At 40.4% G+C, this 26993-nt stretch overlaps 1 protein-coding gene across 2 annotated transcripts in view; it reads left to right on the forward strand.

The window, feature by feature from the left end:
- The window catches only part of abhd3 (abhydrolase domain containing 3, phospholipase), a 44824-nt gene extending 18157 nt beyond the window's left edge, over positions 1-26667 (forward strand). Inside the window, exons 4-9 of one of the 2 annotated variants that reach the window (XM_057858461.1) lie at positions 855-900; positions 18065-18177; positions 21181-21354; positions 25736-25784; positions 25910-26075; positions 26147-26667. In XM_057858461.1, coding sequence (XP_057714444.1) covers positions 855-900; positions 18065-18177; positions 21181-21354; positions 25736-25784; positions 25910-26075; positions 26147-26328 — 730 coding nt within the window. In that variant the 3' untranslated portion in view covers positions 26329-26667. The remainder of the gene's footprint in view (positions 1-854; positions 901-18064; positions 18178-21180; positions 21355-25735; positions 25785-25909; positions 26076-26146) is intronic. The other variant, XM_057858462.1, reaches the window with a different exon arrangement.
- Positions 26668-26993: the final 326 nt, after the last annotated feature.

Raw genomic sequence — 26993 nt, forward strand, 5'->3', positions numbered from 1 at the left:
ACATCCTTACTGTAAAAATACACTCAAGATACATTTTTTGACCGTTTGATCCTGAAAAATAAAATGTAATAAAATCAATAAATAATAATTAATTCAAATTGATTAGCAACATTAACTCACGAGGACAATATGCCAAACATTTAGACTGAAAAAACAAAAATTAATTGAACAAAAACGTAATGTCATTGGACAGAGGGACAATTTTTATTTTTGCTGCAGACAGTATCAGCTCCTTTCCAAGGGTGTGAGGTTATTTTGCAACGAGCAACTTGGTATGCCACCTTATATGATGCTGACAGTGCTTGCTGGCTTACTGATGTAACACTGACAAAGCGGGAGGATTGTTGGCAATATTCGGCTCGTTTTCGCTGAAAAAAAGAATTCCTGCTGTCCGCTGCAAACATTTTTTACACGAAGTAAACAGACTGGCCTTTCCTCGCCTCCCACTGTACTAAAGTCAAAGCTAATAACCAAATGCTACGTAAGCTTCGTCATATTACCTTGTCTTTGCTTTTCATATCTCCAGTGCTCTTTGCTGTGTGCTCTTGTTTGGCTTAAAATATTGTGCACATGCTGAAAATGAGAGTGGCACTGCCACCCACTGAGTGAATGTGCAATTACATTTTATTCTAGTACGGCAAAAAAGTATGTTCCCCAAGGTCACATGCGCCATCCCCAGCATCGCTCTGCGCCCCACTAGGGGGGCCCGCCCCACTATTTGAGAAATACTGCACTAAATGTTCCATTGAATAATTCTGTTCAGTTTCTTTGCCGGTTGTTGCCTTTATACACTAAGAACAATAGGTAAACGAACGACTTGAGTGTTTCATACATGTCCGTTTTGTGTGTTCTAGAGCCGTGGTTTTCAACAACAGGGGTGTGTCAGGGGAAACGCTGCTGGTAAGAATTCAAGGATGGTTCACCTTTCACACAGAATGTTGAAAACAAAAACAAACACGTGCCAAGAACTGTATTTAAACAAGCAAGTTAACTCATGCTAACCAACATCAATCAAAACATGCTTTTGTTCTCTGAGTTATCTCATTTCAATTTACAACAGTAATAATTTATGACTGTAAGCAATGTCAAAATGTTACTATCTAATTGGCTTTAATACCAGAATTTCTGAATAAAGTAGAACTAAATGCCCCTTCTTTTGAGAGCAGTTTGACCTTAGTTTTTAAAATTTGAATAATACAATAGCATAGGGACGGTAGGGACATAACACTACCAACTTTTCAGAATGCTCAAATGTCCCTACCAACTTATGAGCAACCTTATTTGCATTACATCATGACTTCAGCTATATAGGAAATTTAGATTGTCTCCCTATATGCTGCAAGGATAGAAATGACCCTACCGTTATTTAGTGAATTTTCATTATGTTCAGACTTAAATTTACCCCTGTTCACTTGCTGAATGTGCCGGTCTATTTTTTCCCCTTCAAAAGCACGTTTGATTGGCTGATGACTTGACCCCCCCCCCCCCCCCCATTACACACACACACACACTTACTCATTCACAGCCCCAACAGAAATACTATACAACATGCCGCCTCCTCGCCCCCTTCGAAGATGAGGGATATTAAAAGTATTTTTTCTGCCAGCACCAGCCACTGTAAGTAATGTAAAAAGATGTCAATGTTGTGGAGGTGGGGAACATACCACTAATTTTGCTTCTGAAAGTCCGACCTGCATCAGAGTTAGCATAACATTAAACGTAGCTCAATTTTTCTTTTATCACAGACAAACGTTTTGGTCTGATGAAGGCGGCAGTACACGCCGAAATATGTCAGGTCAATAAAACAAACCAAAACATTTTATGTGATGAAGAAAATTTTAACTAATCTATAAGTGTAGACAAAATTTACTAAAACATTAATCTGTTTGAATTTCTCAAACTCGAGTAGGAAGCTGCTTTGAGAGATTTATTCCTCTTGTATATGTTTACCACTGTTAACATTAATTAAACTGTGAGAAATGCAGTGAACCGAGGTTTAAATAGTGAAAATATCTGCCAGTGCTTCAAGTAAATTTGACTCAGTATTCTTGAAATATGAAAAAAAGCTAGCTGAAAATAATATTAACTCACTTATTTTAAGCAAAAAGTTTATATTAAAAAAAAAAAAAAAAAAAAAAAAAACAGAAATCAGAAATGTTATTAACTCAAGAATAGATATTGTTCAAAACATTATTTTAGAGCAAATTTTTCTTAATTTTTTTAATTTAAAATGTTTGGGCTTGATAAGACGAATATTTACCTAAAATAAGTGGAATAATCGGACCCATTAATCTCTTAACTAATCTTTAACACTCAAAAATAGATGGAGAAAATTATTCGACTAGATTTGAGAAAAATGATCAGATTAAGACGTGATAAATTTGTGAAAATTAATATAAATCAATACAGATTTATTTTGGATTCATCATTTAGCCTATGACAGACATGTCCAAAGTCCGGCCCGGGGGCCAAATGCGGCCCGTGGTCAAATTTTATCCGGCCCCCAGCCTCTGTCATAAAATCAATAACGTCTGGCCCGCACACAGACTTAATAAATTGGTCAGCAGTACTGCTACCAGCATATGAAGTTGCTTACACACTAAATGCTGCTCCTCATTTACCCACTAAAAGGAAGCAGCACTCTAAGCAAAATTACCCCTTGTTACCCTTTACTCCCAATTTTCTAAAATGGCAACAATCAACAAAAAAAAGAAAGTTGACTGTGACGGCCGACGCTTCAAGGATAGGTGGAAATTGGACTATTTCTTCATTAAAATACGCAACAACTGTGTCTGCGTCATTTGCAAAGAGACAATCGCTGTTTTTAAAAGAGTTCAATGTGAGGCGATATTACCAAACAAGACACGCTGACATGTACGACAAGATTACAGGGAAGATACGTAGCGAGAAATTGAAGCAACTTGAAGCTAGTTTAATTTTACAGCAGAAGTATTTCGCAAGAGCCCGAGAGTTGAAAGAGAACGCCACAAAGGCTGGTTGCGAGATTGTTGAAATAATTAAATAAGAATAATAAAGCAAATGCGACACACAGAATGGCTTGCTAAAATTTGCTTTAATATATTGTGCTACGTAAAGGACGTGAGCCAAGGTCGGCCCCCCCACATTTTTACCACACCATATCTGGCCCCCTTTGGAAAAAGTTTGGACACCCCTGGCCTATGAATTAATTAGGTTCAAATTTGTGAGAAATGTCGCCCTGACCCTCTTTCACCCAATCTGTTTGGTTTTATTAATGTCCTGTCTCCAGCAAGAAATGTACAGTGGGGCAAATAAGTATTTAGTCAGTCACTAATTGTGCAAGTTCTCCCACTTGAAAATATAAAGAGGCCTGTAATTGTCAACATGGGTAAACCTCAACCATGAGACACAGAATGTGGAAAAAAATAGAAAACCACAATGTTTGATTTTTAAAGAATTTATTTGCAAATCATGGTGGAAAATAAGTATTTGGTCAATACCAAAAGTTCATCTCAATACTTTGTTATGTACCCTTTGTTGGCAATAACGGAGGCCAAACGTTTTCTGTAACTCTTCACAAGCTTTTCACACACTGTTGCTGGTATTTTGGCCCATTCCTTCATGCAGATCTCGACTAGAGCAGTGATGTTTTGGGGATGTCGTTGGGCAACACTGACTTTCAACTCCCTCACAGATCAGTCGTCCTGGTCCCTTTGCAGAAAAACAACCCCAAAGGATGATGTTTCCACCCCCATGCTTCACAGCGGATATGGTGTTCTTCGGATGCAATTCAGTATTCTTTCTCCTCCAAACACGAGAACCTGTGTTTGTACCAAAAAGTTCTATTTTGGTTTCATCTGACCATAACACATTCTCCCAGTCCTCTTCTGGATCATCCAAATGCTCTCTAGCCAACTGCAGACGGGCCTGGACGTGTACTTTCTTCAGCAGGGCGACACGTCTGGCAGTGCAGCATTCCCTGGCGGCGCATTGTGTTACTGATAGTAGCCTTTGTTACTGTGGTCCCAGCTCTCTGTAGGTCATTCACTAGGTCCCCCCGTGTGGTTCTGGGATTTTTGCTCACCGTTCTTCTTATCATTTTGACGCCACGGGGTGAGATCTTGCATGGAGCCCCAGATGGAGGGAGATTATCAGTGGTCTTGTATGTCTTCCATTTTCTAATAATTGCTCCCACAGTTGATTTCTTTACACCAAGCGTTTTACCTATTGCAGATTCAGTCTTCCCAGCATGGTGCAGGTCTACGATTTTGTCTCTGGTGTCCTTCAACAGCTGTTTGGTCTTGGCCATAGTGGAGTTTGCAGTGTGACTGACTGAGGTTGTGGACAGGTGTCTTTTATACCGATAATGAGTTAAAACAGGTGCCATTAATACAGGTAACGAGTGGAGCCTCGTTAGACAACGTTAGAAGACGTTAGACCGCTTTGACAGCCAGAAATCTTGCTTGTTTGTAGGTGACCAAATACTTATTTTCCACTCTAATTTGGAAATAAATTCTTTAAAAATCAAAAAATTTGATTTTCTGTTTTTTTTCCCACATTCTGTCTCTCATGGTTGAGGTTTACCCATGTTAACAATTACAGGCCTGTCTAATCTTTTCAAGTAGGAGAACTTGCACAATTGGTGGTTGACTAAATACTTATTCGCCCCACTGTACATGCAGGTTATGCTGTTATATCATCCCTACCAATATTGAGACCAAACCTACACCCTTGGAAGAATATATCGTGATTGTGCCACTACCGGCAGTGATTACATCAGATTTAATCAATTTTGCGTGTGTGTATTTTAACAAATCCCCTAAGAAATGTGAGCTAGCTGAGCACGGGCTGTCCCGACACCTATCTTAATCCCCTTCTGCGTATACAGTATATTATTTAGGCAACATAAGGGGCTGAGGAAGTCCATTGCTGCTGCAGAACACGTTTCTTTTTGGCTACATGAGCAATTACCGGACACTGCTGCTTGAAAAGTCACATTGAAGCCAGAGTTCATGAAGTTTAGTCCATTTTATCGTATTCAAACTTGGCACTCCGTCAGTCGGCCAGAGTGGGGGTCTTTGTCCCTCATTTCAGTCAGGAATTGTACGCACATGATTTAGCATTTGTACGCTCTTGTGCTCGTTTTCTGTCCTAGTCTGAGCGCCATTGTGCATTGTTTAAATGGGTCAGGCTTGTAGAATGACCCCACTGTTTACCACAAGCATATTTCAAAGCCTTGTTAGTTTTTGCATCACAACGAACTAGTGGCAATTAGTAAAAAAGAAAACCTAATAGCTGTTCAACTAAGCCTAAATTTGTAGTTGATCTAGAATATACTTTTTTTTTTTTCAATGGCGTTTCTTCAGCGCGCTTCTCAGGCAAAAGCAATAGACCCACCAACACCGTATGACACAGGGGCGCCGGAATTCACTCACAGCAAGGGGTGCTGAGGATCTTATTTGGTTCTTTCTATCCAAAAACGTTTTGGTCCAAATTTGTCATGCTCGCGCTTTTTCTCCATACATGCATGTGTATGATGGCAGCACACACACGTGCTGGATAGTTTACGTACTACTACTAGGCTACTACAAAGACAGCGTTCTATTCCACAGTGTGTGTTGGAGTTTTTGTATTGGAAATAAAATTGCCCGTGTATTACGAGGGGCATTCAAAAAGTAATGCACTCAAGTGCATTGCTCGTACAGGATTTTACCAATCCTCTTTATATTTGGCACAAATATGATAGGAAACACCTTTTTGCCATTGTTATATGTGTTTTTCTTATTTTCAGATTTTTAAAGCTTAAACTAGCTTCCAAAATGGCTGCCCCTCTTAAAGCTCGTCAGAGGTGAATGGGCGACCACTAAGGGGCTTATCGGCTATGCTGGCTTTACCCACCTCTTCATGGTTTCAGTACTGTTTTTAAATCGCTGTACCCATCTTTTTACAGTACAATAGTCTATGGTATCATCCTAGTAGACACATACCAGCCGGTTGTGAATCCTCAGAGGGGTTTCTCCCTCTGCAACAAGGAATTCGATTGCAGTTCTTTGGTTCTGACGAGCTTCATGAGGGCCAGCCATTTTGGAAGCTCGTTTAAGCTTTAAAAATCAAGAAAATAAGAAAAACACATACAGTATAAACATCGCAAAAAGGTGTGTCCTATCATGTTTGTACCAAATATAAACGAGATTGGTAAAATCCTGTATGAGCAATGCACTGGAGTGCATTACTTTTTGAATGCCCCTCGTACAATACAAATCTCCGCAGCTAGACGGGGCAATGACTAGGCTTGGCAACCGTCCCTTGAAATACGGAATCGTTCCGTAATTGGGAATTAAAAGTCGCGTTCAATATACGGAACGCAGTTTATTCCGTATCTCACAATTGTCCCATGGGGCCACCCCGCGCGACCCGCGGCTCCGGTGGCGGGGAGTGGCGGGCGGCGGTGCGCCCAGCCCATGCACGTCTCTCACACACAAACACACAGCTCCTGAGCTCATGAGTGACCACTGAGCCAACAATAATGAACAAAAAGGGCAGGAGATATTAAAGACAGCAAGATAGTTATCTGCCTGCCCGCTGCTGTGTGCCCTGCACTGCGCTCCACTTCCGGGTTCGTTGCCTAGTTACCTCGCTCGCTCTGTTCAGCGCACCGCCCCGCGCGTTTTCAAAACAAAAATGTCTTCTTCAACAGCAGAAGCTCAGGACACCCCACCTCATCCTCAAAAGGGGAAACGTCTCCAAAAAAATACAGTGGAGTGGGAGGAGGGGAACCCGTGGCTCGATAGAGTCACTGATGATGATTATAAAGCAAACTACAAGGTAGGCAGGAAATTTTTTGCAGCGTCTCATGGACGTGAGACGAAAAAAGCATGCTGCAGGGGACCTCCACAAACGGATTATAAGATCCCAGAAGAGCCTTCGTCACAATTCTTTGTACCTGAAACATCCCCTGAGCTTGATTTGTATGTTATTATGCTCTTGTATATGGATAACATATAGGCTATATTTATATTTATCTTCATACATCTTGCATTGAGAGGAGCATAGCTAGGCTATTTTAGTTGCTACTATGGTTGATTATTTTCAGGAATGTTAATTTTTATTTTTTTGAAACATGCATTTATTATCAATCAATATGGAATGAATTTATTTACCCATAAAGAACATATTATTTTGTTACGTTAACTAATGCTCCTCATTTGGAATTATTCCTAATAGATTAACAGCAAATAAACACTGAATAAATATATATTGATTGATTGCTACTGAATTTGACATCATCCCATTCCTACCCTCTAAATTACTGCAGCTGAGGTGACACAGGTATACCACACAGTAAAACGTAGCCAGCCAGAGCTACAATAGTGCTGACTGTGGGCACAGGCTCAATCAGATTTTTATGTGATTCCAAAATGGTGAAGAAAATGACTTTGGGGAGAACAAAGCAAGAGGCACTGTTGAAACAAGTCCGGGGTCCAAAGGCAGTGGGTGATGTGCTCAAGATCTTAACGCCACCCATCCCATTCTCCCTACAGACCGATGCCTCGAATAAATTGAGCAGGAAGTTGCTTCCCCTTGCTGTCCAGTACTTCAGTCCAGAGTCTGAGCTCACCAACAAAATTCAGGACTTCATAGAGAATCCAGACGAGTCAGCTGCTGGAATTGTAGCTCTCCTGGAACATTCCCTTAAGAAATTTGGCTTGTCAATGGATCACGTGACCGGATTCAGTAACGACAACACATATGTTAATTACGGTATTCACAACTTCGTTTTCAATAACCTGCAGAAAAAAACAAAACAATCTGCTGCAAGGAAACTGCCATGCCCACATAGTGCACAATACAGTTTTCTCATCTAGAAATAGATACATTTCGATGCATTTTAGGAGTTTTGGGGATGCCCCTTTTTTTGCCCGTAAGGCTTTGGGCGCGAGGCCGTTATTTCTATTTCTGAAAGGTGGCAACCCTAGCAATGACACACAAACACATCTGAAAACTAAATGGTCCAATAAACCTCGGTTTAACACCCACTTTTCACAACACTCAAATAAATTGCACATGAATACCCAATAGCACATTGCACTGCGGCAGCTCAAAAGCAACAACAAACAAAAATATGGCTACAATGCAAACTCTTTGAGGTTCTCCAAGGTCTAAATCTGCAGATAACTTTTCTTTGCTGAGCACTATTATAAACTATCATAATCATCTTCATATTCGACCTCTAATTGAATTTTAGAAAATTTGGCTGTTTTTGTAAAGGAAAAAATCGCTAATTCGTTTTTGCGCCAAATTAATGCCTCCTTTGTCAACAGGCAACTTTTCCGTTCCAATAGTGCCTTATCCAAGGTGACCTTTTAGTAAGGTAGGTGTCGAGTGGTGACCATTTTATCAACATAAAAAAATGTTCAACTAATATATTTAGGCCCCAAAGTACGCTATTTTTTCACTATGTTTTATTTATTTAATTTTAAATAAATCTACCAAAACACTTTTTTTCCCTCCAATACCAGGGGATGCTGCAGCACCCTCAGCACCCCACTTCCTGCGCCACTCGTTTAACCCCCCAAAAATGAAATGTTTGAGGGGAAAAAGTTACATTTCAAAACATTTTGTCCAAATCACATCATTGACACATAAAAAAATTCAGGATGCTAAGGGGCACAGAAGTTCTATTCAGTTTTTCCCCAAAACGGAACGGTACGGCCAAAATTGGCCAAAAATCTACCCTTTAATTTCTTTTTCCCCCCCACAGTGTTTTTAAATATTTTTTTAAAATTGTTTTTCAAACTGATAATTCACACCATCAAAACAATGCCACAAAAAAAAAAAAAAACTACAGTGGGGCAAATAAGTTCTCCCATTTGAAAATATTAGACAGGCCTGTAATTGTCAACATGGGTAAACCTCAACCATGACAGACAGAATGTGGAAAAAAAACAACAACAGAAAATCACATTGTTTTATTTTTAAAGAATTTATTTGCAAATCATCATGGAAAATAAGTATTTGGTCTATACCAAAAGTTCATCTCAATACTTTGTTATGTACCCTTTGTTGGGAATAACGGAGGCCAAACATTTTCAGTAACTCTTCACAAGCTTTTCACACACTGTTGCTGGTATTTTGGCCCATTCCTCCATGCAGATCTCCTCTAGAGCAGTGATGTTTTGGGGCAGTTGTTGGGCGCACTGACTTTCAACTCCATCTTCACCCCGTGGCGTCAAAATGATAACAAGAACGGGGAGCAAAAATCCCAGAACCACACAGGTGAACCTAGTGAATAACCTACAGAGAGCTGGGACCACAGTAACAAAGGCTACTTATCAGTAACACAATGCACCGCCAGGGACTCAAATGCTGCACTGCCAGACGTGTCCCCCTGCTGAAGAAAGTACACGTCCAAGCCCGTCTGCAGTTGGCTAGAGAGCATTTGGATGATCCAGAAGAGGACTGGGAGAATGTGTTATGGTCAGATGAAACAAAAATAGAACGTTTTGGTACAAACACAGGTTCTTGTGTTTGGAGGAGAAAGAATACTGAATTGCATCCGAAGAACACCATACCCACTGTGAAGCATGGGGGTGGAAACATCAACATTTGGGGCTGTTTTTCTGCAAAGGGACCAGGACGACTGATCTGTGTAAAGGAAAGAATGAATGGGGCCATGTATCGAGAGATTTTGAGTGAAAATCTCCTTCCATTAGCAAGGGCATTAAAGATGAGACGTGGCAAACAAAGGCTACTATCAGTAACACAATGCACCGCCAGGGACTCAAATCCTGCACTGCCAGACGTGTCCCCCTGCTGAAGAAAGTACACGTCCAGGCCCGTCTGCGGTTCGCTAGGGAGCATTTGGATGATCCAGAAGAGGATTGGGAGAATGTGTTATGGTCAGATGAAACCAAAAAATAACTTTTTGGTTGAAACACAGGTTGTCGTGTTTGGAGGAAAATGAATACTGAATTGCACCATACCCACTGTGAAGCATGGGGGTGGAAACATCATGCTTTGGGGCTGTTTTTCTGCATAGGGACAAGGACGACTGATCTGTGTAATGAAAAGAATGAATGGAGCCATATATCGAGAGATTTTGAGTGAAAATCTCCTTCCATCAGCAAGGGCATTGAAGATGAGACGTGGCTGGGTCTTTCAGCATGACAATGATCCCAAACACACAGCCAAGGCAACGAAGGAGTGGCTTCGTAAGAAGCATTTCAAGGTCCTGGAGTGGCCTAGCCAGTCTCCAGGTCTCAACCCCATAGAAAATCTGCGGAGGGAGTTGAAAGTCGGTGTTGCCCAACGACAGCCCCAAAACATCACTGCTCTAGAGGAGATCTGCATGGAGGAATGGGCCAAAATACCAGCAACAGTGTGTGTGTAAAGCTTGTGAAGAGTTACAGAAAACATTTGGTCTCCGTTATTGCCAACAAAGGGTACATAACAAAGTACTGAGATGAACTTTTGGTATTGACCAAATACTTATTTTTCACCATGATTTGCAAACAAATTCTTTAAAAATCAAACAATGGGATTTTCTGGGTTTTTTATCCACATTCTGTCTCTCATGGTTGAGGTTTACCCATGTTGACAATTACAGGCCTCTCTAATATTTTAAAGTGGGAGAACTTGCACAATTAGTGGTTGAACTAAATACTTATTTGCCCCACTGTAACAACATAAAGACCAAAAACAATTGTTCTTCTACTATTATTAACCTCCAGCTTCACCCTTTTTTTCTCCCGTCTTCCCCCGCTTTATCCTCCATGAACACAAGGTTACAGTCCACAGCTGGATCCAGTGAATCTCATATTCCTTCATTTCTAACGGGCAAAATTTACCAATCATTTCAAATGGCCTTATTTGCTTGCCATATTTCAACAGCACAAAGACTTCCATTCACTCCCATTGGTTTTTTTTAAAATCAGACCATCAAAACTTTATTGTCAAACCCAAAAACATATCTCTATGGGTGGTTGTGATTTTCTACCAAAAACAAAATGACTCAAAATCAACCGAAAATGGCCCGATTTATCAGGAAATTATTAGACATGTGCCGATTACCCGTTTCAAGGCATACCGTGGTATGAAAACGACACTGCTTCAAAACCGCAAAATTTTATCGTCATAAATTATCGTCATACAAAGAATCAGCTGTGCTACACGATTGCTGGAGGAGGTAAACTTGTTCCCCCATTGAAGGAAACGAAATCACTGGTATGGGAATACTTCGTCTACAGAAAAGTTACAGACAGGCCGTGGTTTAAAGGAGGAGGGCCAACTGACATGTAAAAGATGTTTGCAGGGATTGGCTGCCGAGGAGGCAATACCTCCAATATGATTTCGCATCTACGCATCTATACAAAATTAAAGTTTGATAAACACTATCAAGAACGTTTCCCACCATCTACGAGAGTTAACTCCAGCGTGTTTAGTGTGTCTAGCGGTGGTAAAACGTGGTTTATTTTTTTCTTTCTGGCAACTGTCTGTGTTGAGAAAGAGTGTGTGTATAATGTAAACAATTATACGAGTCATACACACGTGCTTTTTATGGAAAATAACTCAATTTTTGTTCTGATGGTAATAATGTTGAGCTGTGGGTTTAAGCTGACCTAAAAGACTGCGTTTATTTTAATTTTATTTAGAATATTTCTGTATTATTTTTTGTATTTTTTTTGTTTTTATTTTAATTTAACATTATGCTTATGTTCCAATTTACTAATATGTTTTGAAAAATAACAATCCTGTTCAATGGAATTAAAAAAAAAAAAAAAAAATTCGACCCAGATAGGTCAAAGTAACACATTTTAGAGCTGTAATTGCAATACCGTGATACCGTGAAACCGGGATATTTTGGCTTAAGGTTATCATACCATCAGACACATGCCTAATTGATATCAACAGGAAGTGACCCTGAAATGCCTCCAAATCAACAGCAAGTGTCTCAGGTGTTTCTACCATTGCAATTTCTCCAGAAGTGGCATTTTCTAGTTTCGAGAAATTTGACATGCCGTATTGCTTAGCATTACAGCATTTGAGAGACTTGTTTACACAAAATAAGATAGCCGCTTGTGTTTCCCCAAACAATCACGGGAAGAAGTAAGCTGGAATTTAGTGTTTAGCCCAAGTTTTGACTTGAATCTTAATGACGGTGCCTGAGAAGCTGGCAATTCAGCAGCGTCATGGGAAATGGGACAAACGGGCCTTCTGCCTGCAGGAGGGAATGCATGAGTTTTACAAAGTAAAGCAACCTGCGCCGTGTGAGAAAGCGAAACACAAAGGGAAGTTTGAACCCCTACGTCCATGATACTGACTTTGCAATAGAACTCTACTAAGCATGTGCCAGTATGCTATTCCAATGGTATGATAACTTTAAGCCAAAATATCATGGCTTCACTGCAATCAAAGCTCTAAAATGTGTTACTTTGAGATATCTAGGTTGAAAAAAAAAACAAAAACTTTTTTCCATTGAGCAGGATTTTCATTTTTCAAAACATTTTAGCAAACTGGAACATATGTACAGTGGGGTAAATAAGTATTTAGGCAACCACTAATTGTGCAAGTTTTCCCACATGAAAATATTAGAGGCCTGTAATTGTCAACATGGGTAAACCTCAACCATGAGAGACAGAATGTGGAAAAAAAAAACAGATAATCACATTGTTTGATTTTTAAAGAATTTATTTGCAAAGCATGGTGGAAAATAAGTACCGTAATTTTCGGACTATAAGCCGCTACTTTTTTCCTTCATTTTGATACCTGTGGCTTATAGACCAGTGCGGCTTATTTGTTGATTTTTTTTCAGGTAAGATTTTATTTGACAGCGGTGTCATAAGACTCTCATCAAAATTATGACATGACACTATCATGGACATTACTGAATGCTTATGTCATTAAATTTCATTTGGCAAATTTTGTCACTAACTCAATTTTTGTCCATCTTGGATCTTTTGCATCCATTCAAAAGTGAGATCATTTGCCGGATGACACTTAATGACATCTGTTATAAGCATTCATGAATGCTCAGGACAGAGACGTCATAATTATGATTGTGTAATGACAGTCTTATGGCACCACTGTCAAAGAAAGTGTTAGCAAATACCATAACTAGCAATTGATGAAACAAGTGGAACAATAACTGAAGAAATATTTAGCACAGAACATGATTTTTGATTGTTATTTACATCTGTAGTGCTGCAATGCATGCTAAGAGGCATGTTGGATGACAACAGTCAACAGCAGGTGGCAGCAGAGGTTGACTGTCTCCCCCAAGGGAGCAGTGATGGCCAAATGAAGCTTCTTGAAGCAATAAAGCTTTGCAGTAATTGGTTCAAATTTTAATGATGGTTCATTTGGTCTTATGACAGTCGGTCGAATGATGCCGCTGTCAAATAAGGTTCTACCGGTTAATATCTTTTGGTGTAAATATCCCATGATACAGTGAGGAAAGCTGCGGCTTATAGTCCAGTGCGGCTTATCTATGAACAAATGGCGTTTTCGTGCCAAATTTGGTGGGCTGCGGCTTATAGTCAGGTGCGCCTTATAGTGCGAAAATTAGGATTTGGTCTATACCAAAAGTTCATCTCAATACTTTGTGATGTACCCTTTGTTGGCAATAACGGAGCCCAAACGTTTTCTGTAACTTCACAGGCTTTTCACACACTGTTGCTGGTATTTTGGCCCAAACCTCCATGCAGATCTCCTCTAGAGCAGTGATGTTTTGGGGCTGTCGTTGGGCAACACGGACTTTCAACTTCCTCCTCACCCCGTGGCGTCAAAATGATACCAAGAACGGTGAGCAAAAATCCCACAACCACACGAGGGTACCTAATGAATGACCTACAGAGAGCTGGGACCACAGTAACAAAGGCTACTATCAGTAACACAATGCACCGCCAGGGACTCAAATCCTGCACTGCCAGACGTTTCCCCCTGCTGAAGAAAGTACACGTCCAGGCCCGTCTGCGGTTCGCTAGGGAGCATTTGGATGATCCAGAAGAGGATTGGGAGAATGTGTTATGGTCAGATGAAACCGAAAAATAACTTTTTGGTTGAAACACAGGTTGTCGTGTTTGGAGGAAAATGAATACTGAATTGCATCATACCCACTGTGAAGCATGGGGGTGGAAACATCATGCTTTGGGGCCGTTTTTCTGCATAGGGACCAGGACGACTGATCTGTGTAATGAAAAGAATGAATGGAGCCATATATCGAGAGATTTTGAGTGAAAATCTCCTTCCATCAGCAAGGGCATTGAAAATGAGACGTGGCTGGGTCTTTCAGCATGACAATGATCCCAAACACACAGCCAGAGCAACAAAGGGGTGGCTTCGTAAGAAGCATTTCAAGGTCCTGGAGTGGCCTAGCGAGTCTCCAGATCTCAACCCCATAGAAAATCTGTGGAGGGAGTTGAAAGTCCGTCATTCCCAACGACAGCCCCAAAATATCACCGCTCTAGAGGAGATCTGCATGGAGGAATGGGCCAAAATACCAGCAACAGTGTATGAAAAGCTTGTGAAGAGTTACAGAAAATGTTTGGGCTCCGTTATTGCCAACAAAGGGTACATAACAAAATATTGAGATGAACTTTTGGTATTGACCAAATACTTATTTTCCACCATGATTTGTAAATAAATTCTTTAAAAATCAAACAATGTGATTTTCTGCTTTTTTTTCTCCACATTCTGTCTCTCATGGTTGAGGTTTACCCATGTTGACATTTGTCTCTCATGGTTGAGGTTTACCCATGTTGACAATTACAGGCCTCGCTAATATTTTCAAGTGGGAGAACTTGCACAATTAGTGGTTGACTAAATACTTATTTGCCCCACTGTATAATATTAATTTAAATTTAAAAACTAACAAAAAATAACTGAAATATTCTAAATCAATGGTTCTAAACCTTGCTAAAAGTACCGAACCCCACTTGTTTCACATGTGCATTCACCGAACCCTTCGAAATTTAATAATGTGAAATTATTCAATTAATAATTAATAATTGAAATTTATTCAATTTACCACAAATAAATTTGGTGTTTTGCAGTTAGTTTTCACGTTGGAAAATGACATTTTTTTGTCTCCATTCTTTTATTTTATATCTATTTATTTTAATTTTAACCTGTCCTGTGCCGCTGCTTAGACAAGGCGAATAGGAAACTGAGTGTCCTTTGGTTTGAACAGCCTAAATGTATCACATGGGATGTGATGTTCAAAATTTGTACATTCTCATTTTATGGTCTCATCCTTGCATCACATACTATTTTCATGACATACAAAATGTGACGCAATTTCTAATGTTTTTTTAAATTTTTTTATTTTGCCTAGTTCACACTGCCTATCGGTCTATTCTACTTCCTCATATCAAGTGTGAGTCAACCTTCCACTGAGCAAACCAGTTTCTCCTCCCATTAGATATAGGGTTAGGAGTTCAAAGAAATGGAATAAAGCCTGTAAATTGGAGGCAACCCAGTCCAAAACCTAGTCTAAAACGACACTTGGCCATTAGACAGAGTATGAAAATAGGGCCCTGTGTGTCTTAACCTTCACCGAACCCCTGGGGTTCAATTGAACCCAGGTTGAGAACCATTGTTCTAAAAAAAATTAAATAAATGCAGTCCCGTAGCCTAAACCCACAGCCACAGCTCAACATTATTACCATCAGAACAAAAATTGAATTATTTTCCATAAAAAGCACGTGTGTATGACTCGTATCATGTTTACATTATACACACACTCTTTCTCAACACAGACAGTTGCCAGAAAGAAAAAAATAAACCACGTTTTACCACCGCTAGACACACTAAACACGCTGGAGTTAACTCTCGTAGCTGGTGTGAAATGTTCATGACAGTGTTTACTTAGTTTTAATTTTGTATAAATGCGAAATCATATTGGAGGTATTGCCTCCTCGGCAGCCATCCCCTGCAAACATCTTTTACATGTCGGTTGGCCCTCCTCCTTTAAACCACAGCCGCCTGTAACTTTTCTTTCGCTGAAGTATTCCCATACCAGCTATTTCGTTTTCTTCGATGGGGAAAAAAAATCACTTCCTCCAGCCATCGTGTAGCACAGCTGACTCACTGACACTGAGCAACAACCAGTGGGGGAGGGTTGAGCCTTACAGCTGCAAGCGGGGGATTTGCCCATGCATTTTTGGGACATAAAATATAGCTAATACAGTGCCTTGCAAATATAGCTAATACAGTGCCTTGCAAAAGTATTCGGCCCCCTTGAATCTTGCAACCTTTCGCCACATTTCAGGCTTCAAACATAAAGATATAAAATTTTAATTTTTTGTCAAGAATCAATAACAAGTGGGATACAATCGTGAAGTGGAACAACATTTATTGGATAATTTAAACTTTTTTAACAAATAAAAAACTGAAAAGTGGGGCGTGCAATATTATTCGGCCCCTTTACTTTCAGTGCAGCAAACTCACTCCAGAAATTCAGTGAGGATCTCTGAGTGATCCAATGTTGTCCTAAATGACCGATGATGATAAATAGAATCCACCTGTGTGTAATCAAATCTCCGTATAAATGCACCTGCTCTGTGATAGTCTCAGGGTTCTGTTTGAAGTGCAGAGAGCATTATGAAAACCAAGGAACACACCAGGCAGGTCCGAGATACTGTTGTGGAGAAGTTTAAAGCCGGATTTGGATACAAAAAGATTTCCCAAGCTTTAAACATCTCAAGGAGCACTGTGCAAGCCATCATATTGAAATGGAAGGAGCATCAGACCACTGCAAATCTACCAAGACCCGGCCGTCCTTCCAAACTTTCTTCTCAAACAAGGAGAAAACTGATCAGAGATGCAGCCAAGAGGCCCATGATCACTCTGGATGAACTGCAGAGATCTACAGCTGAGGTGAGAGAGTCTGTCCATAGGACAACAATCAGTCGTACACTGCACAAATCTGGCCTTTATGGAAGAGTGGCAAGAAGAAAGCCATTTCTCAAAGATATCCATAAAAAGTCTCGTTTAAAGTTTGCCACAAGCCACATGGGAGACACACCAAACATGTGGAAGAAGGTGCTCTGGTCAGATGAAACCAAAATTGAACTTTTTGGCCACAATGCAAAACGATATGTTTGGCATAAAAGCAACACAGCTCATCACCCTGAACACACCATCCCCACTGTCAAACATGGTGGTGGCAGCATCATGGTTTGGGCCTGCTTTTCTTCAGCAGGGCCAGGGAAGATGGTTAAAATTGACGGGAAGATGGATGCAGCCAAATACAGGAACATTCTGGAAGAAAACCTGTTGGTATCTGCACAAGACCTGAGACTGGGACGGAGATTTATCTTCCAACAGGACAATGAACCAAAACATAAAGCCAAATCTACAGTGGAATGGTTCAAAAATAAACATATCCAGGTGTTAGAATGGCCAAGTCAAAGTCCAGACCTGAATCCAATCGAGAATCTGTGGAAAGAGCTGAAGACTGCTGTTCACAAACACTCTCCATCCAACCTCACTGAGCTCGAGCTGTTTTGCTAGGAAGAATGGGCAAGAATGTCAGTCTCTCGATGTGCAAAACTGATAGAAACATACCCCAAGCGACTTGCAGCTGTAATTGGAGCAAAAGGAGGCGCTACAAAGTATTAACGCAAGGGGGCCGAATAATATTGCACGCCCCACTTATCAGTTTTTTATTTGTTAAAAAAGTTTAAATTATCCAATAAATTTTGTTCCACTTCACGACTGTGTCCCACTTGTTGTTAATTCTTGACAAAAAATTAAAATTTTATATCTTTATGTTTGAAGCCTGAAATGTGGCGAAAGGTTGCAAGGTTCAAGGGGGCCGAATACTTTTTCAAGGCACTGTACCTTAGGGAATGTATGACGGAAACCTTTTGTGGTTTTTGAAACCTTGATGTTTTCATACCACGGTACACTTTGAAACCGGTAATCGGCACATGTCTAAACTCTACATTGTGGAAGGAATGAGGTTAAACTGTGCAGTCTATAGATGTTATTTATAATGTCTGCAGTGTGAAAATGTGTGCCAAAGAAACTCCAACTAAAAATGATTCAAATAAACAAAGTGTGCTGTCCCCCCTTCCTTTCCCAGACACCTCGGACCTACTGCGCGGCCAACACAGAGGACCTGGAGACTGTCATCGAGCACATTCACTCGAGCTACCAGACTGCTCCCATCATGGCGGCGGGAGTGTCCATGGGCGGGTAATGAAGCCACTCGCTGGATTCGTTGACAAATGCCACGGAAAGCGGCGATCGGACAGAGTGGGGATTATAACGAGATTACCATTAAAGCCTCGACATAACAAATATCCGAGGGGGGACGGATCACTCATGTTTATTAATTTCACCTCACTAGTCATCCGCTTTAGCTAAATCAGACAGCAAATGCAAGTCTGTATTGCCTCAAATAGTGGCTTCTACTTCTGCAATTAACAAACACTGTGGAATGCAGTGTTGATTTTGGCAGCCTTTTTAATTTTTGCCTTAGTCTTTTGGACGATAAAACTAATTAATCTTACGGTAGTCATATTTTAGTAATTTCAAAATGTGTTCTTCTTCGTCTAGATTTAGTCAACGAAAACTAATTTTGTCCAGTTTGAGTCAATATTTATTAAAAATGTCATTTGTAAACTGAGTGAATTATACCCACCTGGACGCCACGAACTGTATGTAAAAAAAAAAAAAGTTGTCCAAACATTTAAGAGGATGCTTAATGCTAATGCGAACGCCATGCTAATGCTACGAGTTACATTTTGTGTGTGATGATCACTCAGCACAGACCTTTAAAGGCCAAAGCAACATTGGCATATTCTCCCTGGCCAAGAAAACACATTAAATACCATGTGTGCAAGCCTGCATGGAGACTAGTTTTAGTCGACATTTCTCAAAATATTTTCGCATATAAACATCAAAAGTTTTAGTCCATGAATAAATAAAAAAAATAAATAAAAGGTTTCCAACAATTTTGAATGAACATTGACAGACGAGCACATTTTATAGTCTACAAGGATAATAATACTCACATTTAGCAGGAAAATTGCACATTATTTGCGATCAATTAAACTCACCTGGACGCTACAAACTATATGTAAAATTTTTCCCAAGAGTTTAAGAAAACAGTCACCGAGTCGCTGCGCTAAATGCTAATACGAAGGCTATCCTAATGCTACAAGTTAGTTTAGTGTATGATGATCATTCAGCACAGACCTACAGTGCCCTCCATAATTATTGGCACCCCTGAAAAAGATGTGTTTTTAGCTTCTAATATTTTTTTTAATTCAAATAATATGGGAACTTCATGGAAAAAAAGAGAAAAATCCAACCTTCAATACAAGTGCATTCATTCAGTGGGGAAAAAACTCCCACATAAAGAAAAACTTATTTGGCATCAAATAATGTGTGTCACAATTATTAGCACCCCAGGTGTTAATACTTTGTACAACCCCCTTTTGCCAACAAAACAAGGTCTGGGGACTGAGATGGCCATGGGAGGAGCTTGATTTTGTGTCTGGTGAACCACACAAATATACAACACAAAAATACACACGGTCCCAGGCTTCAACTGGGACTGTGTGCTTTGGTCAGATGAGACCAAGATTGAGCTTTTTGGCAACAAAAACTCTAAGTGGGTCTGGCGTGCCACGAAAGATGCGCATGCTGAAAAGCACCTCATACCCACTGTGAAGTATGGTGGTGGGTCAGTGATGCTGTGGGGCTGTTTCACTTCCAAAGGCCCTGGGAACCTTGTTAGGGTGCATGGCATCATGAATGCTTTGAAATACCAGGACATTTTAAATCAAAATCTGTTGCCCTCTGCCCGAAAGCTGAAGATGGGTCGTCGCTGGTTCTTTCAGCAAGACAATGAATAATAACATAAATAATTTTTAATTTAATTTTTACTTTATGTGGGATTTTTTCCCCACTGAATGAATGCACTTGTATTGAAGGTTGGATTTTTCTCTTTTTTTCCATTAAGGTCCGATATTATTTGAATAAAAAAAAAATATTAGAAGCTAAAAAACACATCTTTTTCAAGGGTGCCAATAATTATGGAGGGCACTGTATAAAGGCTAAAGTAACATGGCATAGCCAAGATAAGAAAACAAAACTTACCAACCAGCACCTGACACATGTGTTTCACAAAAGGAGGCTGGAATGGGCACACGCTTAAGCCTGTGTGTGGGGCAGCGGGTCGGGGGGACGCGCAGCACTTCACGAGTGACACGGCCAAACACTGCTAAGATGCGCGGTAACTACACATACGATAAGAAAATAACACACATTGTGAACTTATGACGGAAACTATGGCGAATTTTTGGAGGGCCTGTGGCGTGCCGTGCTGGTTGGGGGCTGCGGCTGTGGCTCGTGGGCCGGGCGGGGTTGGGGGTGGGCGTGGGGTTGGTGGTGCGTCCCTTCTTCCCATCCCTGAAGGCCGGTTGATGGGTGCGCGGGTGGCCCGGGGGACCACCTTGGATCCCGGGGGGCTGTGCTGAGTCGGTTGCCGAACATCTTACACTCACAAGGGATTCACACGATTACTGGTGTTTAGATCACAGAGCTGATTTGTGTACACTCTACCCCTCCTAATCACTCATCTTATTGACTCCCCCTCCCCCCTCCTCTTCTTTCCCTGGTTAACAGGCCCCCCACATGGTGTCCACCTGAAATACATCTAGCTGACGATAGTACCAACCTATTTATAGTTAGTGTAGGCATTTCATGTATTTCTTGTTGTTGTGTTTCTTTTCTTTCTTTTCTTGTGTTTCTTTTTTCTTCTATTCCCCCATAACCCCTTCCTGTTCTCTGCTTTGTCGTAATAAACAAGTTATGTAGAATGATCACAATGTGAATATGTCATGCTCGCAAACTCTCAATGTGAAACATTAAAACTGTTCAGACCAACCGGACACTTGGACTTCCTTTGTCTGTGTCAAACAGCTGAACAGGACATGTTTAAAAAAAAAAAAAAAAAAAAACTGGCAAATTTTCATCTCGTTCATGTCTGGTTAGACGACAACTTATTTTATGTTTTGGTGTCCCAAGACACGTCTTTAGCTCGTCATCGTGACGTCATCATCATGAAAAAAGTGTTCGTTGATGAATTATTTTCACTATCGTTGACGAAAACAACACTCGTGGAATTAGAGGATTTGTCCAATTTCGCAGTGTACTGTAAATAATTTCTTTTTGTCTTTGTACCCTCAGAATGATGCTAGCTAACTACTTGGGGCGCAAGGGCCAGGAGACGTGCCTGAGAGGGGTGGTAGTGTTCTCGGCGGGCTGGGACGTGTTCGAGTGCACGGCGTCACTGGAAAAGCCTCTGGACCGCTTCCTCTTCAACTCCTACCTCACCAGCTGCCTGCAAGCCTCGGTGCACAGGTCAAGCGGCGGGCCAAAGCGGGATTAGCGCTGCTGCTAGTCACTACTCAGGGTATAAGGGGGGTTTCGCGTGGCTTTAGCAGTCTGGAGATTAAATTGGACTGGCCCGCCACATTTTTAGCATTTCGACCCTTTTTCGAATTCGTAAATGCAGATGAGCAAAAGGTCATAAAAAATAATGTCATACAGGACGGAAAATACGTATATCAACACCCTGCGATTTTGCAAGTTCCTCCACTTAGAAATGATGAGCGGGTTTGAAATTTTAACGGTAGGTGCTTGTCCACTCTGAGAGACAATCTAAAAAAATAACAAAACAGAAATCACAGTGTCTAGTTTTTTAACAATTTATTTCTATTATACTGTAGCAAATAAGTATTTGTAATTGTGAGCCTCAAAGACCTGTTAGTCGCCTTTAAAAAGTCCAACGCCACTCCACTTATTCTCCTAAATGAGTGGAGGTGGATTTTTTCAATCTGACTTTTTGACCTGTTGCATATAAATACCTGTCCACTCCATACACCACAAAGAGCTGTCCAAAGACACCAGAGACAGAATTGTAGACCTCTACAAGGCTGGAAAGAGTTTCAGGGCAATTGCCGAGTAGCTCGGTGATATAAGATCCACTGTTGGAGCAATTATTAGAAAATGGAAGACTGTCAATCTCCCTCGGACCAGGGCTCCATGCAAGATCTACCTCTTCGGGTCTCAGTGATCCTAAGAATGGTGAGGAATCAGCCAAGACCTACATTGGAGGAGCTGCTCAATGACCTGAAAGGAGCTGGGACCACCGTTTCCAATGGCATTGTTGGTAATACACGAAGACTTCATGGTTTAAAATCATGCATGGCACGGAAGATTCCCGTGCTTAAACCAGCACATGTCCTAGCTCGTCTTGAGTTTGCCTATCACCATTACGATGATGCAGAGGAGTCATAGGAGCAAGTTTTGTGGTCAGATGAGAGGAAAAATAAAGCTTTTTGGTCTTAATTGCACTCATTATGTTTGGAAGAAGATGGATGATGAGTACCATCCCAAGAACACCATCCCTACTGTGAAGCATGGTGGAGGTAGCATTGCTGTAGGGCAGGGGTATCCAAACTTTTTGCATAGGGGGCCAGATTTGGTGTGGTAAGAATGTGGGGGCTGACATCCTTTACATAGAACAATATATTTAAGCAAGCCATTCTGTGTGTCACATTTGCTTTATTATTATTTTTATTTAATAATTTCAAGAATCTCGCAACTAGCCTTTGTGGCGTTCGACTCTTGGGATATATATAAACTAGCTTCAAGTTGCTTCAGTTTCTTGCTGCGTATCTTCCCTGTAATCTTGTCGTACATGTCAGCGTGTCTTGTTTGGTAATATCGCCTCACATTGAACTCTAAACAGCGACTGTCTCTTTGCAAATGAGGCAGACACAGTTGTTGTGCATTTTAGTGAAGAAATAGTCCAATTTCCACCTATCCTTGAAGCGTCGGCCGTCACAGTCAACTTTTTGTTGTTGTTGTTGATTGTTGCCATTTTAGAAAATTGGAAGTGAAGCGTCATACGGGGTAACGTTGCTTAGAGTGCTGCTGCCTTTAAGTGGGTAAATGAGGAGCAGCATTTAATGTGTAAGCTACTTCATATGCTGGTAGCAGTACTGCTGACCAATTTATTAAGTCTGTGTGCGGGCCAGACGTTATTGATTTTATGACAGAGGCTGGGGGCCGGATGAAATTTGACCACGGGCCGGATTTGGCCCCCGGGCCGCACTTTGGACATATCTGCTTTAGGGTGTTTTTCTGCACATGGGACCAGACGACTGCACCGTATTAAGTAGAGGATGACCAGGGCCATGTTTTGTGAGATTTTGCGGAATAACCTCCTTCCCTTAGAAGCATTGAAAATGGGTCATGACTGGGTATTCCAACATGACAATGGCACAAAGCTGACAGCCAGAATAACCAAGGAGTGGCTTCGTAAAAAGGGTATCAAGGTTCTGGAGAGGCCTAGTCAGTCTCCGGACCTAAACCCAATAGAAAATCTTTGGGGGAAGCTCAAACTCCGTGTGTCTCTGTGACAGTCCAGAAACCAAATTGATCTAGAGAAGATCTAAGTGGAGCAGTGGTGCAAAATCCTTATGCAAATATTGACATTGATTTTCTCTGGTGTTCAAATACTTATTTGCAGCAGTATAATACAAATAAATTGTTTTTAAAAATCATACACTGTGATTTCTGGAATTTTTTTTAGATTGTCTCTCACAGTGGACAAGCACCTACCATGAACATTTCAAACCCTCCTATCATTTCTAAGTGGAAGAACTTGCAAAATCGCAGGGTGTTCAAATACTTATTTTCCCTCACTGTATATGTTGATACTTATACTCGAGGCGTGCCCTCTACTTCGAGTTGGTGCAGTTGTTCAAAAGTGATACTGAAGATGAAAACTTGAATGGATTTGGTAGTGATTTGGAGTGGAATCCAGAGTTTGTTTTGTTTATTGTTGTCTGAATAACAGTTAAAATACCTATTTAGCACTCTGTTCTCCGTTTTATTACTACTATAATGTAGAATGTTTGTACTTGGTCTATGATTAAACAAAATGCGACGTATACTCTGGTGTGACTTATATACTGCATGTTTTTTGCCTCTTCATTGCGCATTTTTTTGCTGGTGCGATTTATAGTCTGAAAAATACAGGACTACCGTATTGGCCCGAATATAAGACAGTGTTTTTTGCATTGAAATAAGTCTAAAAAAGAGGGGGTCGTCTTATATTCGCAGTCTAGAAAGTATACCCATTCACGACGCTAGATGGCGCCAGATATCATTGAAGCGATGTTCTGTCATGATAGATCTCAGCTACTCTCATTATTTTATTGCAATGTTTTTCCTTATTCAGATTCGTTTCAAGACTACAGTTACAGTTAGACCTCACTTTGATGGTTAATGCAGTTATTGCAATTTTGTTCTTTTATCACAATAGATTGGTTTATTTACATTTCAAAAACCAGAAGCCATTCATTTACGAATGTGATTGCACTTTAGTTCACAAATTTAAATGTTCAGATATTAAGATTTGAATGAGGCAAAATAACATGCCTTTTCTTTCAAACATATTGTTATAATTAAAGATGTCCGATCATGTCATTTTCAAAGTATCGGAATCGGCAAAAAATATCGGACATGCCTTTTTATAATATATATATATTTTTTTTAATTTAAATTGTTTTCTAATTGTATTTAACATTACAGACAAAATGTCTTACACTCATCCAGAGTAGTTTTGGCTTAAAGTAGGGCTATCAAATTTATTGCGTTAATGGCGGTAATTAATTTTTAAAAATTAATCACGTTAAAAAATTAACGCATGCGCTGCACGACCCACTCACGCATTGTCGCGTTCAATCTATAAAGACGCCGTTTTACCTACAGACAGTGCTAAAAGGCAGCGTATAATGAGAAGAGAGAATATTGACAGCCTTTGGAGCCACTAATTATGTGGCTAAAGAATTACAATACCTTTCTCAGCAATTATAAATAGCGTGGGAGGCAATGTGGGGAAGAAAAGTATTGGTTGATCATTTTCTTAACACCCTATGTTCTTTCCCAACGCAGAGAAGATATACCAATTGGTGCCCCTACGCACAGTTATGGTTGCACTTCCCATCATGCATTTGGGCAGAAGTTAAATGGCTGCAGTATCATTTACTGAAAGCTCAACAAATACACTAGATGACAATATTTAGTCACAATATACAAAGTCACATTTATCCTTTAAGAATTACAAGTCTTTCTATCTGTGGATCTCTCTCACAGAAAGAATGTTAATAATGTAAATGCCATCTTGAGGATTTATTGTCATAATAAACAAATACAGTACTTATGTACTGTATGTTGATTGTATATATTCGTCTGAGTTTTATTCATTTTTTTCTTAATGCATTCCCAAAATGTATATGATCGGGAAAAATTATCGGGAATGATTGGAATTGAATCGGGAGCAAAAAAAAAAAAAAAGCAATCGGATCAGGAAATATCGGGATCGGCAGATACTCAAACTAAAAAAAAACATGATCGGAACAACCCTAGTTATAATCATTTGTTTCGAATGTACTTTGATTATTTTCTGTATAAAAATTAATTTGGTACTCAAAAAGTCTTTTTTCAAACTTGAGTCTTGAAAAAGAGGGGGTCGTCTTATAATCAGGGCCGTCTTATATTTGGGCCAATACGGTAATTTCTTGTATCTACAGTACGTAATTGATCTTGTCATTAATAGCACGAAGTCCTATTTAACAGCTAATTTTGTACATTTTATTAATTTGTTCAAGAGCATTCTTGTATTCAAGTAGTTATGTATATTGTGTGTCTTTGTTTTTCCGACCACCAGACACAGACCAGTGCTTGAAAAGTGTTACGACATCGACCACGTTATGAAGGTAGGTGATTATTTTCACTCTGCATGAACCTCTTTCATTCTGTTGGTACTTTCACTGTCATCCATATGGCTATGAGAAAACGCACACAGTTGTGGCAAAGTCAATTTAACCCCGTCCCATAACAGGCCAAAACAATCCGAGAGTTCGACGAAAGGTTCACGTCCATCATGTTCGGCTATGCCACCAACGACGACTACTACCGCGACGCCAGTCCCGTCCACAGGCTTAAGTCCGTACAGGTGCCCATGCTGTGCCTCAACGCTGCCGACGACGTCTTTTCCCCATCTCACGGTAGGTTGCGTCAAAGCATTTTCATGCTAGAGAAAAGCCTGCATTGAATGTACTTTTTTTGTGTGTGTTAGCCATTCCTGTGGAGGCCGTGAAGCAGAATCCCAACCTGGCCATGCTCATTACCTGCCACGGAGGCCATATTGGCTTCCTGGAGGGCCTGTGGCCAAGGAGGAGCACCTACATGGACAGAGTCTTCCGCCAGTTCGCCCGTGCCGTCATCGAGCAGGGCGGACGACTCAAAGATCTCTCCTGAGAACCCCCCTCTCCATCCTCGGTGCATTCCATCCGTCCTTTCATTCGTTTTATTTCCCTCTAATGACCTCCTCCATCCATACATCCCTCTCTCTCACTAGAAGCAAAAAAAACAACATTGTTCTGGTATGAAGGGCACGTCATGTTGGCTGCAGTCATTTGATTTATTTATTCCCCTGTACAATTATTGTGACATTGTAACGAAGCCTAAGGGTTTAGAACAATGTTAACTACCCGTATTTTTCGGACTATAAGTCGCACCTGAGTATAAGTCGCACCAGCCATAAAGTGCCCAACGAAGAGGAAAAAAACATAAAACGTAATTTCCCGAATATAAGGCGCACCCGTGTATAATGCACACCCCAAATTTACTTGTAAAATCTATGGGAAATTATTGTACCCGTTTATAACGCGCACCCTAATTTTAGCACCAATAAATAGAAGAATACAAGAAAACAGAGCTCGTGGACAGATACAGAAATGTCATTTTACTGACTGGTGAAACACAGCACAAGCATAACATATTGGTAGTTCAAAACATTACCATAAAGTGACAATATTTACGGTAATAATATGATTTGACAACTTCTCCAACTTACCAGAATCTAGGAGAAAACAAAACGGATGTGACTTTTCTTTTAAAGGCTGCTGTATAACTTCCTCATT

This window comes from Corythoichthys intestinalis, chromosome 14, assembly GCF_030265065.1.
Source record: "Corythoichthys intestinalis isolate RoL2023-P3 chromosome 14, ASM3026506v1, whole genome shotgun sequence".
In the NCBI taxonomy this organism is placed as follows: domain Eukaryota; kingdom Metazoa; phylum Chordata; class Actinopteri; order Syngnathiformes; family Syngnathidae; genus Corythoichthys; species Corythoichthys intestinalis.